Source organism: Tachysurus fulvidraco, chromosome 26 (assembly GCF_022655615.1).
Source record: "Tachysurus fulvidraco isolate hzauxx_2018 chromosome 26, HZAU_PFXX_2.0, whole genome shotgun sequence".
In the NCBI taxonomy this organism is placed as follows: Eukaryota; Metazoa; Chordata; class Actinopteri; order Siluriformes; family Bagridae; genus Tachysurus; species Tachysurus fulvidraco.
The window spans coordinates 9,513,393-9,526,829 of NC_062543.1; the positions used below are offsets into that span (position 1 = coordinate 9,513,393).

The following is a 13,437-nucleotide window of genomic DNA, read 5'->3' on the forward strand; positions in this document are numbered from 1 at the left end:
ATGAGGAATCTAAACATAACATAGTTAATGCTTTTATTTATTTTAAATTCTTATGGTTTTACTTTGAAGATTTTGCTTGGATTTCTTTTTTAATTCTGTGAGATTCTTAACTATGGCAAGTTTAAATGTGAACTTTTAGAACAGTCTGATATGAGTTAAACTTTTTTGATTTAACCTTTTAGTTTCCTCTTAATTAATAGATTAATCGTTGGATTGATTTTTGTCATAAATTATGTAAATGACATATCAGTGGTGTAGTCTACGTGATACGCAGGTATACGCCGTATACCCACTAGGCAAGGCCAAGGATTTCCGTATATACCCACCAGGAAAGGCCAAGGATTTCCGTATACCTACTTAAAAAGCGTGAGGACACGTAACAATATCGTTTTGTGACAGAACTTTCATTCATAAATTCACCCCGCACTGTGTTGCGAACACAGACTGTGGTTGCGATTGCGAATCACTAACGTTTTTGGACCATTGGGGCTTCTGTGGCCTGTGACCTGATCTGACGTCACCTACCAAGGAGGAAAATCAGTTGCTTGGCGGTGTTTTTTTTTGGCGCAAATTTGAAATTAACTAACTAAAGTAAAAGATCTGAAACGAAAGCAGACTCAAACTACACTCCGAGTGTTTTCGAAAGCCTGCGCCTAAAGCTACAGCAGCTTCGGGTGACATTTCACCCACAGCCCGAGTACAAATGTATTTGGAAACGCTTAGTAAACTACCAGTTCATTCAGTTCATAATATTCTGCAATGAACGTGTGTTGGTGATAGAACTGAACAAATGTTTTTTGTTCACTCTTAAATGTACATTGAAAATTGACAGCTGATAAAACCTGTGCTCCAGGTCCCATATTCATATAACATTTAAGGCTAAATGTAGCTCTTAAAGGTATAAAGTTCTCCCAAAAATGAAAATTGTGTTATTTTTCAAAATATCATATGTTGTATTAAACAGAAGAAAGAAACTCATACAGTTTTGGAACAAATTGAGGGTGAGGAAATAACACAATTTTCATTTTTGGATGAACTATACCTTTAAGAGCTACAGTTAGCCTTAAATGTTATATGAATATGGGAGCTGGAGCATAGGATTTATCAGCTGACTGTCTTTTGTTGCTTATAATAAATTGGAATGTTGATAACACATAAGCAGTCTTTAATAATGCTCTCAATTACATGTAGATGCATTTCTTATGCGTTAGTGAGTGTGGTGGTGCCTATGGGGTGTCGCTCTATGATGGATGCACAAGAGGCTGGGGGGGGGGGGGGTTCCACAGTATACTCACTACAAAAAACTAGACTACACCACTGTGACATATGTAAGTGTCCCAATACCAGAATGACTGCTGGGTAAGTTTAATATGTTCAACATTTTAAATGTTGTAGGTAGTGTAGAAATATATTTCTAAATAGTAAGCAAATGAAAGTCATTGCAAGTACCCTTTAGCTAAAGTCCTTTATTAAAAATTCTCAAAATTTGTTTGCTAAATGCAGTGTTGAATTGACATGAACACGAGATTAACAGGAACTTCTACACCTCGATCTCCAGTCAGCTTAGATACAGACATACTCTCTCTGACTTAAAAAAGCAGTGAAAACAGTGACTGGTTTAGTCCAAAAGGATTCAGAAAGGATAATGATGCTTCAAAAAACTCACAGGGTGTAGATGTGAGTACCAGCACTTTATACAGACACAGATATTACTTATTAGTTTTTTCATTGTGATTGGGAATTATCACTTTGTTTCCCTCACTCAGAGATCCCCAAGGGAGGACTGGATATGTAAGTCATTTGTCTTAAATGTTATAATTTTCAAGGGAGGGTTACCTTTTGAGTTTGAATTTGTCATTTTGTCAGGAACATTTTTATGATGGCCCAAAAACCACCGGATTCTTGTCCTAGTGCTTCAAGACTACAAAGGGGACAAAATATTCTGCAAATAAGGATCCAAAAACAGAAGAAAATGGGAGGCCCTCTGCTTTACAGACAGCTGAGCTACCTTGAAGATCAGCTAGATCTAATGATTAAAGTCTAGATGCCATCTCTTTAATAAACTATTCAAGTGAACATGATGTCATCATGCAGAAGATGAGGGCAGACTGTTTGAATACAGACAGTGCCTTGTCCATCATCCAGAGAGGTCCACCACTGTTGGAGAGGCGGGGCTTATTGTGCACGTCAGTCACCACCCTGAAGCAGCCAACATAGAAGTTGCATCTGGAGAGAGAAGCCATGCTCCGAGCTGGGACTGTTTGCCTCTGTGTCCAGTGAAGTGATGTGCATGCATGACTAATTGTGTGTACTAGACGATTTTCTGACAGTAGTAGCTGTTCTAAGTGGAACCTGTCCTGTTAAACCGCTGTAAGGGCTTGGCCACCTTGCTGCAGCTCAGTTTCAGGGTCTTGGCAATCTTATAGCCTACGCCATCTTTATGTAGAGCAACAATTCTTTTTTTCACATCCTCAGAGAGTTCTTTGCCATGAGGTGCCATGTTGAACTTCCAGTGACCAGTATGAGAGAGTGAGAGCGATAACACCACATTTAACACACCTGCGTCCCATTCACACCTGAGACCTTGTAACACTAACGAGTCACATGACACCGGGGAGATAAAATGGCTAATTGGGCCCAATTTGGAGATTTTTACTTAGGAGTGTACTCACTTTTGTGGTTTAGACATTAATGGCTGTGTTGATTTATTTTGAGGGGACGACAACTTCACAGTTATACAAGCTGTACACTCACTATTTACATTGTAGCAAAGTGTCATTTCTTCACTGATGTCACATGAAAAGACATAAGATATTTACAAATATGTGTGGGGTGTACCCACGTCTGTCAGATACTGTATAATTTAGTTTGATTGATATATATATATATATATCAATCAGCATATGTGCAACAACAAACCTCAGTACTCCACTCTACTCTACAGGGTCCTAAAGAACAGTTTAACCTGCAGGCTGTCAACCGCTTCTACCGCTTATCTGAACTTCTCGGGTCACGGGGAGCCTGTTCCTATCGCAGGCGTCATCGGTCATCAAGGCAGGATACACCCTGGACGGAGTGCCAACCCATCGCAGGGCACACACACTGTCATTCACACACGCAATCACACACTACGGACAATTTTTCCAGAGATGCCAATTAACCTACCATGCATGTCTTTGGACCGGGCGAGGAAACCGGAGTACCCGGAGGAAACACCCAAGGCACAGGGAGAACATGCAAACTCCACACACACAAGGTAGAGGCAGGAATCGAACCCTGACCCTGGAGGTGTGAGGTGAACGTGCTAACCACTAAGCTATTTATATTTACTCATCTCAGCTTTTTTTTTTTTTTAAACTACATGGGTTGCCCATCTAAGCTGTGATTGCATCAAGATGGTGTGGTCTGGGTAGGTCAGCACAAATGAATGTTTGTGGTGATGTATATACAATAAGACTCTAAAACTCCCATATACACATGGAATTGGTTTTATCTAAAATATATGACAAACATATTTATCGTCAGCTGTCAGTAGTTTTAATTTTATGGCTAGTGTATGCTGAAAAGAGACACTAATATTATAAGTATATATGCAGTCAGGAATTTTGGCACTTGAACAAGAACTAATGTTAAATCAGATCAGTAAATCCAACATAATCCAGCAAATCATTTGAATAATGTATGGATAGCTGTCATTTCTAGTGTTGAGCAGGAAAGCATATTTTCTTTGTAGTTATCAGAACCATTAACTTTATTTGTAAATATTGTAAAGAGAAGAGTGCCCACACTTTGAAAGGTATTCATAAAACTTTAGCCAAGAAAACAAAACTGCAAATACGAAAACAACAAAAAAAACGACAAATGTGTGCCTCATGCTCAAATGTAATGTGACAAATTGTGTGAATAATGCACTTGCTGTCCAAGTGGTGTGCCAAAAACAATGTTGGCTTCATAGATAACTGGAACTTTTTTCATTTCTTGCAGCATAGCACATAGTATTAGAACAGGCCTAGTTAATCGATGACAATCCTAAGACAGGGCCCTGTCTTAGGATTGTCATCGATTAACTAGACCAGACAAGCAGGCTAATTAAAAAGGTTAAAATGCATTATTTGCAGTCTGTTATGGGTTTTACAATTTCTAGCTAGCTCCAATGACACAGGCAAGCTTAAGAGACTAACTAACCTTTGTTTATTAATTGTGCTTGCAAAGCATCATTACTGTTATTCAGCATACTTATTATTATGTTGGCTTTGTAGAAGCCAACATTCTGATTTCCATTATAAGCTTATTATTATTATTATTATTATTATTAGACAAAAATGTATTTAAAAAATGCGACCTAGGGCCACATGCACCAAATTCGGATATGTCGTAGACCCTGGGCTGAAGATTGTAGCTTCTATTTTTCTAAGCGATCGGAATTCCGGTATTCCCGGTTTGGAAGCTCAAAGTGCCTTTTTTCCCCATAGACTTCCATTATAAACTTTTGAGGTTTATAACTCGGCAAGTTTTCAAGCGATTTACACCGAACTCAGACAGGTTCTTTAGGACCTTACTCCAGACAAAGTTTTTATTCCGGAGTTCCGACGGAATTTTCGGTTTTCCCGTACTCGATGATCGAACATCCCATAGACTTAAATGGGGAATTCCGAAAAGTCCTCTAAGCTCTCACACACACAATACATCCAACATTAAGAATTGCATGTACTGTTCTATGCAGTATAATAAGTACAATCCCATAATGACTGCAGTATTGACATGAAATGTCCAAACCTTCAGTAGCCGCTTTTTGCCGAAAGTATTGGCACCCCACCGGGTATTCTGGTGACGTCACTTGACACCACGTGACGTCACGTGTAGCCCCGCCCCCAAAACAAGCAAAATCAAAAATTTGCACAACATGGACATGTGACATATCAAAACACTCAGCACAATGAGGGGAACTGCCCCAGGGGTATTCTGGTCACGTCACATGACGTCACGTGTAGCCCCGCCCCCAAAACAAGCGAAATAAAAAATTTGCACAACATGGACATGTGACATATCAAAACACTCAGCACATTGAAGGGAACTGCCCCACGGGTATTCTGGTCATGTCAGGTGACGTCACATGAAAATTAAAAATTTGCTCAACATGGACATGTGACATATCAAAACACTCAGCACAATGAGGGGAAATGCCCCACGGGTATTCTGGTCACGTCACGTGACGTCATGTGAGGTCACGTGAAAATTAACAATTTGCACAACTTGGACATGTGACATATCAAAACACTTAGCACAATGAGGGGAACTGCCCCACGGGTATTCTGGTCACGTCACGTGAAAATTAAAAATTTGCACAACATGGACATGTGACATATCAAAACACTCAGCACAATGAGGGTATCCCCCCCCCCACGGGTATTCTGGTCACGTCACATCCTCATGTCCGCTCACCTCCAAAAGTATTGGCACCCTAGCGGTTCAGTAGCTTTCACAATCTTTCTGTCCACTCCAAAATGCACCGGCCTTTGCGAATACTTGCACCGTCAAAGCCAACATCAAAGTTTGTCACAACAAACTTTACAAATCTAGTTATTAATGGTGCTTGCAAAGCATCATTATTGTTATTCTGCATACTTATTATTATTAATGGTGCTTGCAAAGCATCATTATTGTTATTCTGCATAATTATTATTATTATTATTAATGGTGCTTGCAAAGCATCATTATTGTTAGTCTGCATACTTATTATTATTAATAATCATAATCGAAATCATAAATTTTGCACAACATGGATGTGTCATATATCAAAACAATCAGCCCAATGAGGAGAATTGCCTCACGTGTCTCAGTCAGCAAATTTCCTTTGGCCCAGATTTGGGCCAGATAAACAGCTGAGCTGTGGCCCAGATTAGTTTGTGTTTGTCGGCCCAGATATGGCCCACATCTCCTTTGCCAAAACTGAACAAAATCAGTGCCGTAAGTTTACCAAGTATGAGCCAAATGTAATTTATGTGGCCCAAATATGGCACACCTCTTCTTTGCCAAAACTGAACCAAAGCAGTGCCGTAACTTTACCAAGCATGAGCCAAATGTAATTTATGTGGCCCAAATATGGCCCACATCTCCTTTGCCAAAACTGAACCAAAGCAGTGCCATAAGTCCACCAAGCATGAGCCAAATGTAATTTTATGTGGCCCAAATATGGCACACATCTTCTTTGAAAGAACTGAACCAAAGGAGTGCCATAACTCCACCAAACATGAGACAAATAATACAATTTAATGTGGCCCAAATATGAGCCTTATATGCAATTTTAGTATGGTTGAGTTCTGTTAAAATCTATTGGCCCATATGTGCCACACATGCAGCTGACAGTATGTAAAAGTCTTATTAACTTAAAGGTAAATGAAACACTCAACAACAAATGTACTCAAAACAATTTACTTCAAAACAAGTGTTTAAATAATTACAGCTTTAAGAGTAAACATAAGAATACATTTAAGAATGCAGTCAACTCAGAGTAATAAAAATCACAGAAAAAAAAACACACAAAAAAACAGATTAACTTGTACAGAGAGCTTAAATTGAGTTTTGATGTGCCTAATGAGGGTCGGCAGTGTTTTGTTGGGCCTCGCGTTTCTTCATTCGCTCCCTCCTACCCCCCTCTCAGTCTCTGCAATATTGATGAATTTAAATAATGCTAGCAGCAATACAATATGGAAGTTAGAGCTGGAGGATAATGGGGGAAAAAAATAATTTAATATAAATTTCCTCCTTTAATATTTTAATTGCAATAATTAACCACATCTGATTGACCAAAAAAAAGAATTTCCAGTATATTTTCGAAAGGAATTGCAAATTGTATTTTTCAATATGTGGGCCATAATAATACCATAATTTCTTATGACAAATTATTTAGATTTTGTTTTTAGAATACTTTTTCACCAACTGGTTAAAATTTACACTGGATGTATTCTGCTTTAAAAAAGACATGCATGACTTTCAGTGCATGAGACAGATTCCAGATTCCTCAATTAAACTAATAACTAAACGCTTAATAATATGCAATATTGACACATAATGCATTTATTATATGACTGTAAAGTGCCAATCACTTACCTGAACGTAGCTTACACAGTCGTGAGGAAAGCAGAAATGCCGCCCACTGCCCAAGTCTCAGTCACATTCGCGCCGTAGTCTCACTCCACCAATAGGAGGGAAGACGCACAGCAACCTGAGGTGTGGGACGGAGGATGTCTGCCGCACTTGATTTCAGGTGTATTGTGTTTTTCCACGTATAAGCCAAAAGTTTACCACAAGTCTGTGTTTCTCACTGTGTGCCATAGCTCAACCACATATGGTTCTCATGTGTTCGTTGTTATCTGGGCCATATACCTCAAAATGAGTTGTGAACCAAGAGAGCATTTCCAGCCGATTTTAAAGTTCTGGCAAAACAAATATGGCCACAATTTGGCCCATATCTGTATAGCCACGCCACAATTAGGCCATATGTGCCAGATAATACCCACATGTGGCCAAAACGTAATTGCTATCTGGGGTGTTTTGGTGATGTCACGTGACGTCACATGTAGCCCCGCCCCCCAAATAAGCGAAATCATAAATTTTGCACAACATGGACGTGTCATACATCAAAACACAGCCCAATGAGGGGAAGTGCGTCACGCATGTTTTGGTCACGTCACGTGTAGCCCCGCCCCCAAAGTAAGCAAAATCAAAAACTCATAAATCAAATTTTGCACAACATGGACATGTCATATATCAAAACACTGAGCACGATGAGGGGAACTGACGTCACGTGTAGCCCCGCCCACAAAATTAGCGAAATCAAAAATTTAGCACAACATGGACATGTCATATATCAAAACACTCAGCACGATGAGGGGAATTTGCCACATGCAAGCACATTCACATTTTCTTTAGGAAATGTACCGTTCTAGTTCTGCTTCTTCTTCCGGACACTTTTTTGGCGTGTAACTTGTCCTGCAGCTTTTGTCCTAGACCCATGAATGAGGTGTCAAATCGACCATTGAGGACAGGTGTGCTATGACTTTTATAAGCGATCGGAATTCCCAGTACGGAAGCGCAAATGGGTTTTTTTCCCCATAGACTTGAATAGGTAATTCTTAAAATTCTTTTGTTCTCTCTGTAGATGTAAAGCACACTCTCAATACATGTAACTATCAACTCCACACTATCAATCCAATGATTCCACAAGTATTCGCCCCCAGTCAATAGACTTTTGTCCAAAAAGTATTGGCACCCCACCGGGTAGTCACGTGTAGCCCTGTCCCCAAAATACTGTTCTATGCAGTATAATAAGTAGAACTAGAACGGTATATTTCCTAAAGAAAATGTGAATGTGCTTGCACGTGGCAAGTTCCCCTCATCGTGCTGAGTGTTTTGATATGTCACATGTCCATGTTGTGCTAAATTTTTTATTTCGCTAATTTTGGGGGTGAGGCTACACGTGATGTCAGTTCCCCTCATCGTGCTGAGTGTTTTATGTTGTGTAACTGAGATATGGCTTCTTTATAGTGCAATATGGTTCATAAGGTGCACTACATGGTTGCTAGGGTATGGCTGCTCAGTTACTATGGTTATATTTGCAGACTAGTTTCTCACCTGCAACAAAAGAGCACACCTGAAAATCCATTTATCTTTTCCTGAAACAAGCGCCATGAAGATTTTGAACTAAAGCATCAATCAGTGATTTTACTGGGAAAAAATTTAATCACGTTACAATAAGGATCATTAGTTCAAATTTAATGTATTAACTAACATTTACTAACCATGAGCAATAAATTATTGTATGTAGTAATCTTTGTTAAAATAAAGTTTATTCTTTGTTCATGTTAGTTCACAGTATATTAACTAATGTTAACACGGTGTTAATGATGTATTAGTAAATGTTGAAATTAACATGAACAAAATGAATAAATGCTGTAGAAGTGCAGTTCATTATTAGTTCATGTTAAGTAATGTGGTAAATAATGTCAACTAATGAACCTTTATTATAAAGTGTTAGAAAAAATACTGTCCAAGGGATTCGAACTGCGAAACTCTTGCATGCTAAACAAATCGCTATCCCCTAGTCCATTCAGGAACACGAAAAAGTCTTTGCGGTTTTATGTATTAATTCACTAATGTGAAGAATGGCGAGTCTAACAGTACCCAAGCTTTATTATATTAAAGTCATTCTTATCATTCTTTGTGATATACATGTGTCATATGTTTAAAAAATAGTAATGTGGGGAGACAAAGAAAAAATGCGCTTAATTTGAATTGCTGTTGCTGCTCTTAAAAGGACATTAGTTTAAAGTGTAAAAAATTATAAAAAAAAATTATAAAAACTACACTGATAGTTGAAAACAACAAAAAGTTATACAAATGGCAGAATTTTATCAAGCCCACACATAAAGCATAATATAATTTATAGCCATCATACTAATTTAATCCAAGTTGATAGTCACCTGAACTAGGCGGTGCTTACCTTCAAACGATTCCCTTTCTTCACTGGGGTAATATTTTCCAAAACAAATGCTTGTAAAAAATCCCCAAGAGTCTAAGGAACTGGAATATGTAAGCCTTTTAATCCAAAACGCGTTTCTGACCGAAACTGTAAACAGCAGTTCACTTCTGTTTCGGCTCTCACTTGTCCTAGGAGGCTTATAAAACTACACTGAGGCGTCAGATTTGTAGTCCAGGGCCTAACGAATCAAACGAAAATCATGAAAATAGGGGGCGATCCCACAATATATATATATGAAATGAAACTGAAAGCTCACCAATTCTAACAACTGTGAAATATAGCAACAAAAGTGTCAATAATAATAATAATAATAATAATAATAATAATACGTATGCAAGAGAATAAGAATGTGCTTTGCAAGCACATTAATAATAAGTATGCAAGAGAATAAGAATGTGCTTTGCAAGACATGAAATGTGAAAACACTTAGTAGTCACTTTTGTCCAAAAGTATTGGCACCCCACCGGGTATTCACGTGATGTCACGTGTAGCCCCGCCCCCAAAAGAAGCGAAATCATAAATTTTGCACAACATGGACATGTCATATATCAAAACACTCAGCCCAATGAGACGAAGTGCCTCACGTGTGTTTTGGTGACGTCACGTGTAGCCCCGCCCCCAAAATAAGTGAAATCAAAAAGTTTGCACAACATGGTCATATATCAAAACTCTCAGCACGATGAGGGGAGGTTGCCATGTGCAAGCACCATTCACATTTTCTTCAGGAAATGTACCGTTCTAGTTATTATATTTATATTCTTATATGCTGAGATCCAGGTCACTACTGTGTCAGGTTTCATATGATCTTTTACAGAGCTACCAAATTAATTTTGAGTCTGTAACCTAAGTTATAAATACGATGGCAATTTTCATATACTCCAGAATGTTATGAAGAGTCATCAGATGTATTGCAATTCATTGCAAAGTCCCTTAACATGAACATGAACTTAATTGTTGTGAAAAAGGATTCAGGGAGCCCAAGAAGGTCCAGCAAGTGGCAGGACCATTGATTCACCTGCGGTATAGGGGCACCACCAGTGTAGAGCTTGCTAAGGAATGGCAGCAGGGTGAGGTGAAGATTTTGGAGGATAGCTTGGTGTCAAGAAGGGCAGAATATAAGCCACTTTTCTCCAGAAAAAACACCAGGGACAGGCTGATATTCTGTCAGGGATTTGACTGCTGAGAACTGGAGTAAAGTCATTTTCTCTGATAAATCCTGTTTCTGATTGTTAGAGGTATCCAGAAAAATGTGTGGGGTTGTTTCTCAGCCAAGGGAGTGGGCTCACTCACAATTTTCCCTAAGAACACAGCCATGAATAAAGAAAGGTACAAAAACATACTCCGAGAGCAACTTTTCCCAACCATCCAAGAACAGTTTGGTGATGATGCCTTTTCCAACATAATGGAGCAGCTGTATAAATAAAGAGCATCTCACTTTAAAAAAAAAAAGTGGTAGAAAATTATTTGTGTGTTAATAATTAGTGATTTATCTTCCTAAACATCACTGCAGAGCTTATCTACATAAGGGCTGTAATATGTTTCTTTGAACTTCACAGGAATGCAAGTGGTCACCGCTTTTTGTTCATGTTAATTAAGTGTCGGGAATGGCATTCCATGTATCAAACAGGTTTGTTGGGTCTTCTGAAGTTTTTAATATCGCTCCATTTTTGATTCTGAGCAAAAATGGCTTTCTGACATGCAACATCTTCAAGATCCATACATATTTATCGGCTATGTTGGCCAAATTAATTTCAAGATATGGAAGGGCTGGGTCTGCAGAGCTGTGCTACTTTTTCCCTGAAGACCTCGGTTCAGCATGTTAAGGTGCGCTGTTACATCTACTATGAAGTGCATCTTTTCCAGCCAATGTGGCTGTTCCAGTTTGGGATAGGGGAGTCCTTTACTTTTCAGGAAAGTTTTCACATGTTCCAGACATGCAGCAAACTGTTTCAGTTTGGACTTTGTTATGCTGCAGATCTGAATATTTGCTTTTGACTTAAATCATTTGCTAATATTTTGTTCCTATTCCTATATGAATAATTGACATTACCCCTGTGTAAAGAAAATGTTTGCGCAGATGTGGTATATGGGATGTGGTAGCCTAGTGGTTAAGGTGTTGAGCTACCAATCGGAAGGTTGTGAGTTCGATTCCTACGTCCACTAAGCTGCCACTGCTGGGCTCCTGAGCAAGGCCATCAATTGCTCAGTTGTATAAAAATGAAATTAAATGTAAGTCACTCTGGATAAGGGCATCTGCTAAATGCTGTAAATGTAAATGAAAGAGAGAGAGTGAAAGCAAACAGTTCCATGTTTCTTCATGCTTCTTATTTTTGTACACCAGTGCTTATGCATACATAAGCACTGGTGTACTCTAATGTTAAACTGTGGAGCTACTACATAAACCAATTACAACAACTACAACTACAGCTGACCCCCCATTCCCCTACAACCTCCTCCTTAAAATAAACAAACATACACAAACATTTGTACACACAGATGAAATTACACAAGTGCATTTATTGTACAGCATATTGGGCTACATTTTTAACAGCAAAACACAGAACTCTATATATGTTCTTAGAAAAGTTAAACTTTTCTCATTAGGCAGTGAATCAGGCAACAAAAAATTTTTTATTCAGATTTAGTTCAATTTAATCTACACTTTTTCTGCTTTTTTTTTTTAAAGAAAAAAAAAAACTTTGTTAACTCAAAAGATTTTAATTGAGAGTCCATGCTAAAGCCTTTAAACACTACAGTTACAGTAACTCCAGCTGGGGTTAAGACATTTCATTGATCAAATGGTGATGCATTTTGTGTAGTGATGTGTAGTTCATACGTACAAGTTCTGACAAATTCCCACAAGCTCCCTGATTTGCCCTCCCTTTTTACTTCAATAGTAGATCTGATTAAGTCATAAATTGACATAGTGGTTTTGACTAGGTCCTGAATTTTTGCCACTTCTGTCAGCAGGGCAAATGTATACTCTCAATTTCCACAAAAAAAAATCATATTAAATACCAAAGAAATAATGCTGGGGATGTTTTGGGCCTGGCACTCTTTTCCTCCCTTGCTGCTCCTTTTTGCTTTATGCCTCAGAACCTAGAGAAGTCCTGGTAGGACTGGGGGGCAGGCGGGCAGCTGCGCTGTGTTCTGTACGAAAGCTATACTCATACTACGACATGAGAACAGGCACACACCCAGTAAAAGAGAGAAAGCGAGAGAGAGAAATGTAAAATTTCAATGTCTAAACATTGTGAAAGTGAAATTCAAACATTTTAGGACAAATAGAAAAAAGAAATCAGCAGCAATACCATGGGTGCATACCCTTTTATAATCGGGGATGTGGCTGTTTCTTATGTCATCTTCAAAAGCAATTATCATACAGCAGCTATCAGCGAAATTACTTTAATTAATTCCAAATAAAGATTATCATAGTTTGTGTAGTATTTTCTTGACATCTTGACATTTTCATTTGGCCGCTCAAGTAGTGATCTACAAAGAGCTTACAAAGCATGCATGGCATCTTACGTGTTGAAAGGTAATGAATAAGGAAATGAATATGAAATAATTTCTAACACTGATACACCATGGCACACTGTAAATGCTATCCTCAACAAATAAATTAAAAAAAATTGTGTTTTTTTTTAACAAGAAATGGACATCCCTAAAACTTACCAGGAGGCTCCCAATACACCTACAGTAAAAGAGCTGTGGGAATATGTGACTTATAACTCTCTGCATGTGATATCTCTTATTCTTCACATTTTCCTTTTTGCATATTTTTACTTTTGACATGATTTTTTATGGATTTTTCAAGCAGCTGCTTGAAAAAGGGCTGCTTGAAAAATCCATGAAAAATCATGTCAGAACCATTTCAACCATTGAATGTGAAATTA

General features: G+C 38.3%; 1 protein-coding gene across 3 annotated transcripts in view; it reads right to left on the reverse strand.

Moving 5' to 3' along the window:
- Positions 1-12,038: 12,038 nt before the first annotated feature.
- mvb12ba (multivesicular body subunit 12Ba) overlaps positions 12,039-13,437 on the reverse strand; it is a 42,452-nt gene continuing 41,053 nt past the window's right edge. For 2 of the 3 annotated variants that reach the window (XM_047809238.1, XM_047809237.1), the window contains one exon: positions 12,587-12,739. In XM_047809238.1, the coding sequence (XP_047665194.1) occupies positions 12,641-12,739 (99 nt within the window). In that variant the 3' untranslated portion in view covers positions 12,587-12,640. Of the gene's footprint in view, positions 12,740-13,437 lie in introns of all 3 variants that reach the window. The other variant, XM_027168029.2, reaches the window with a different exon arrangement.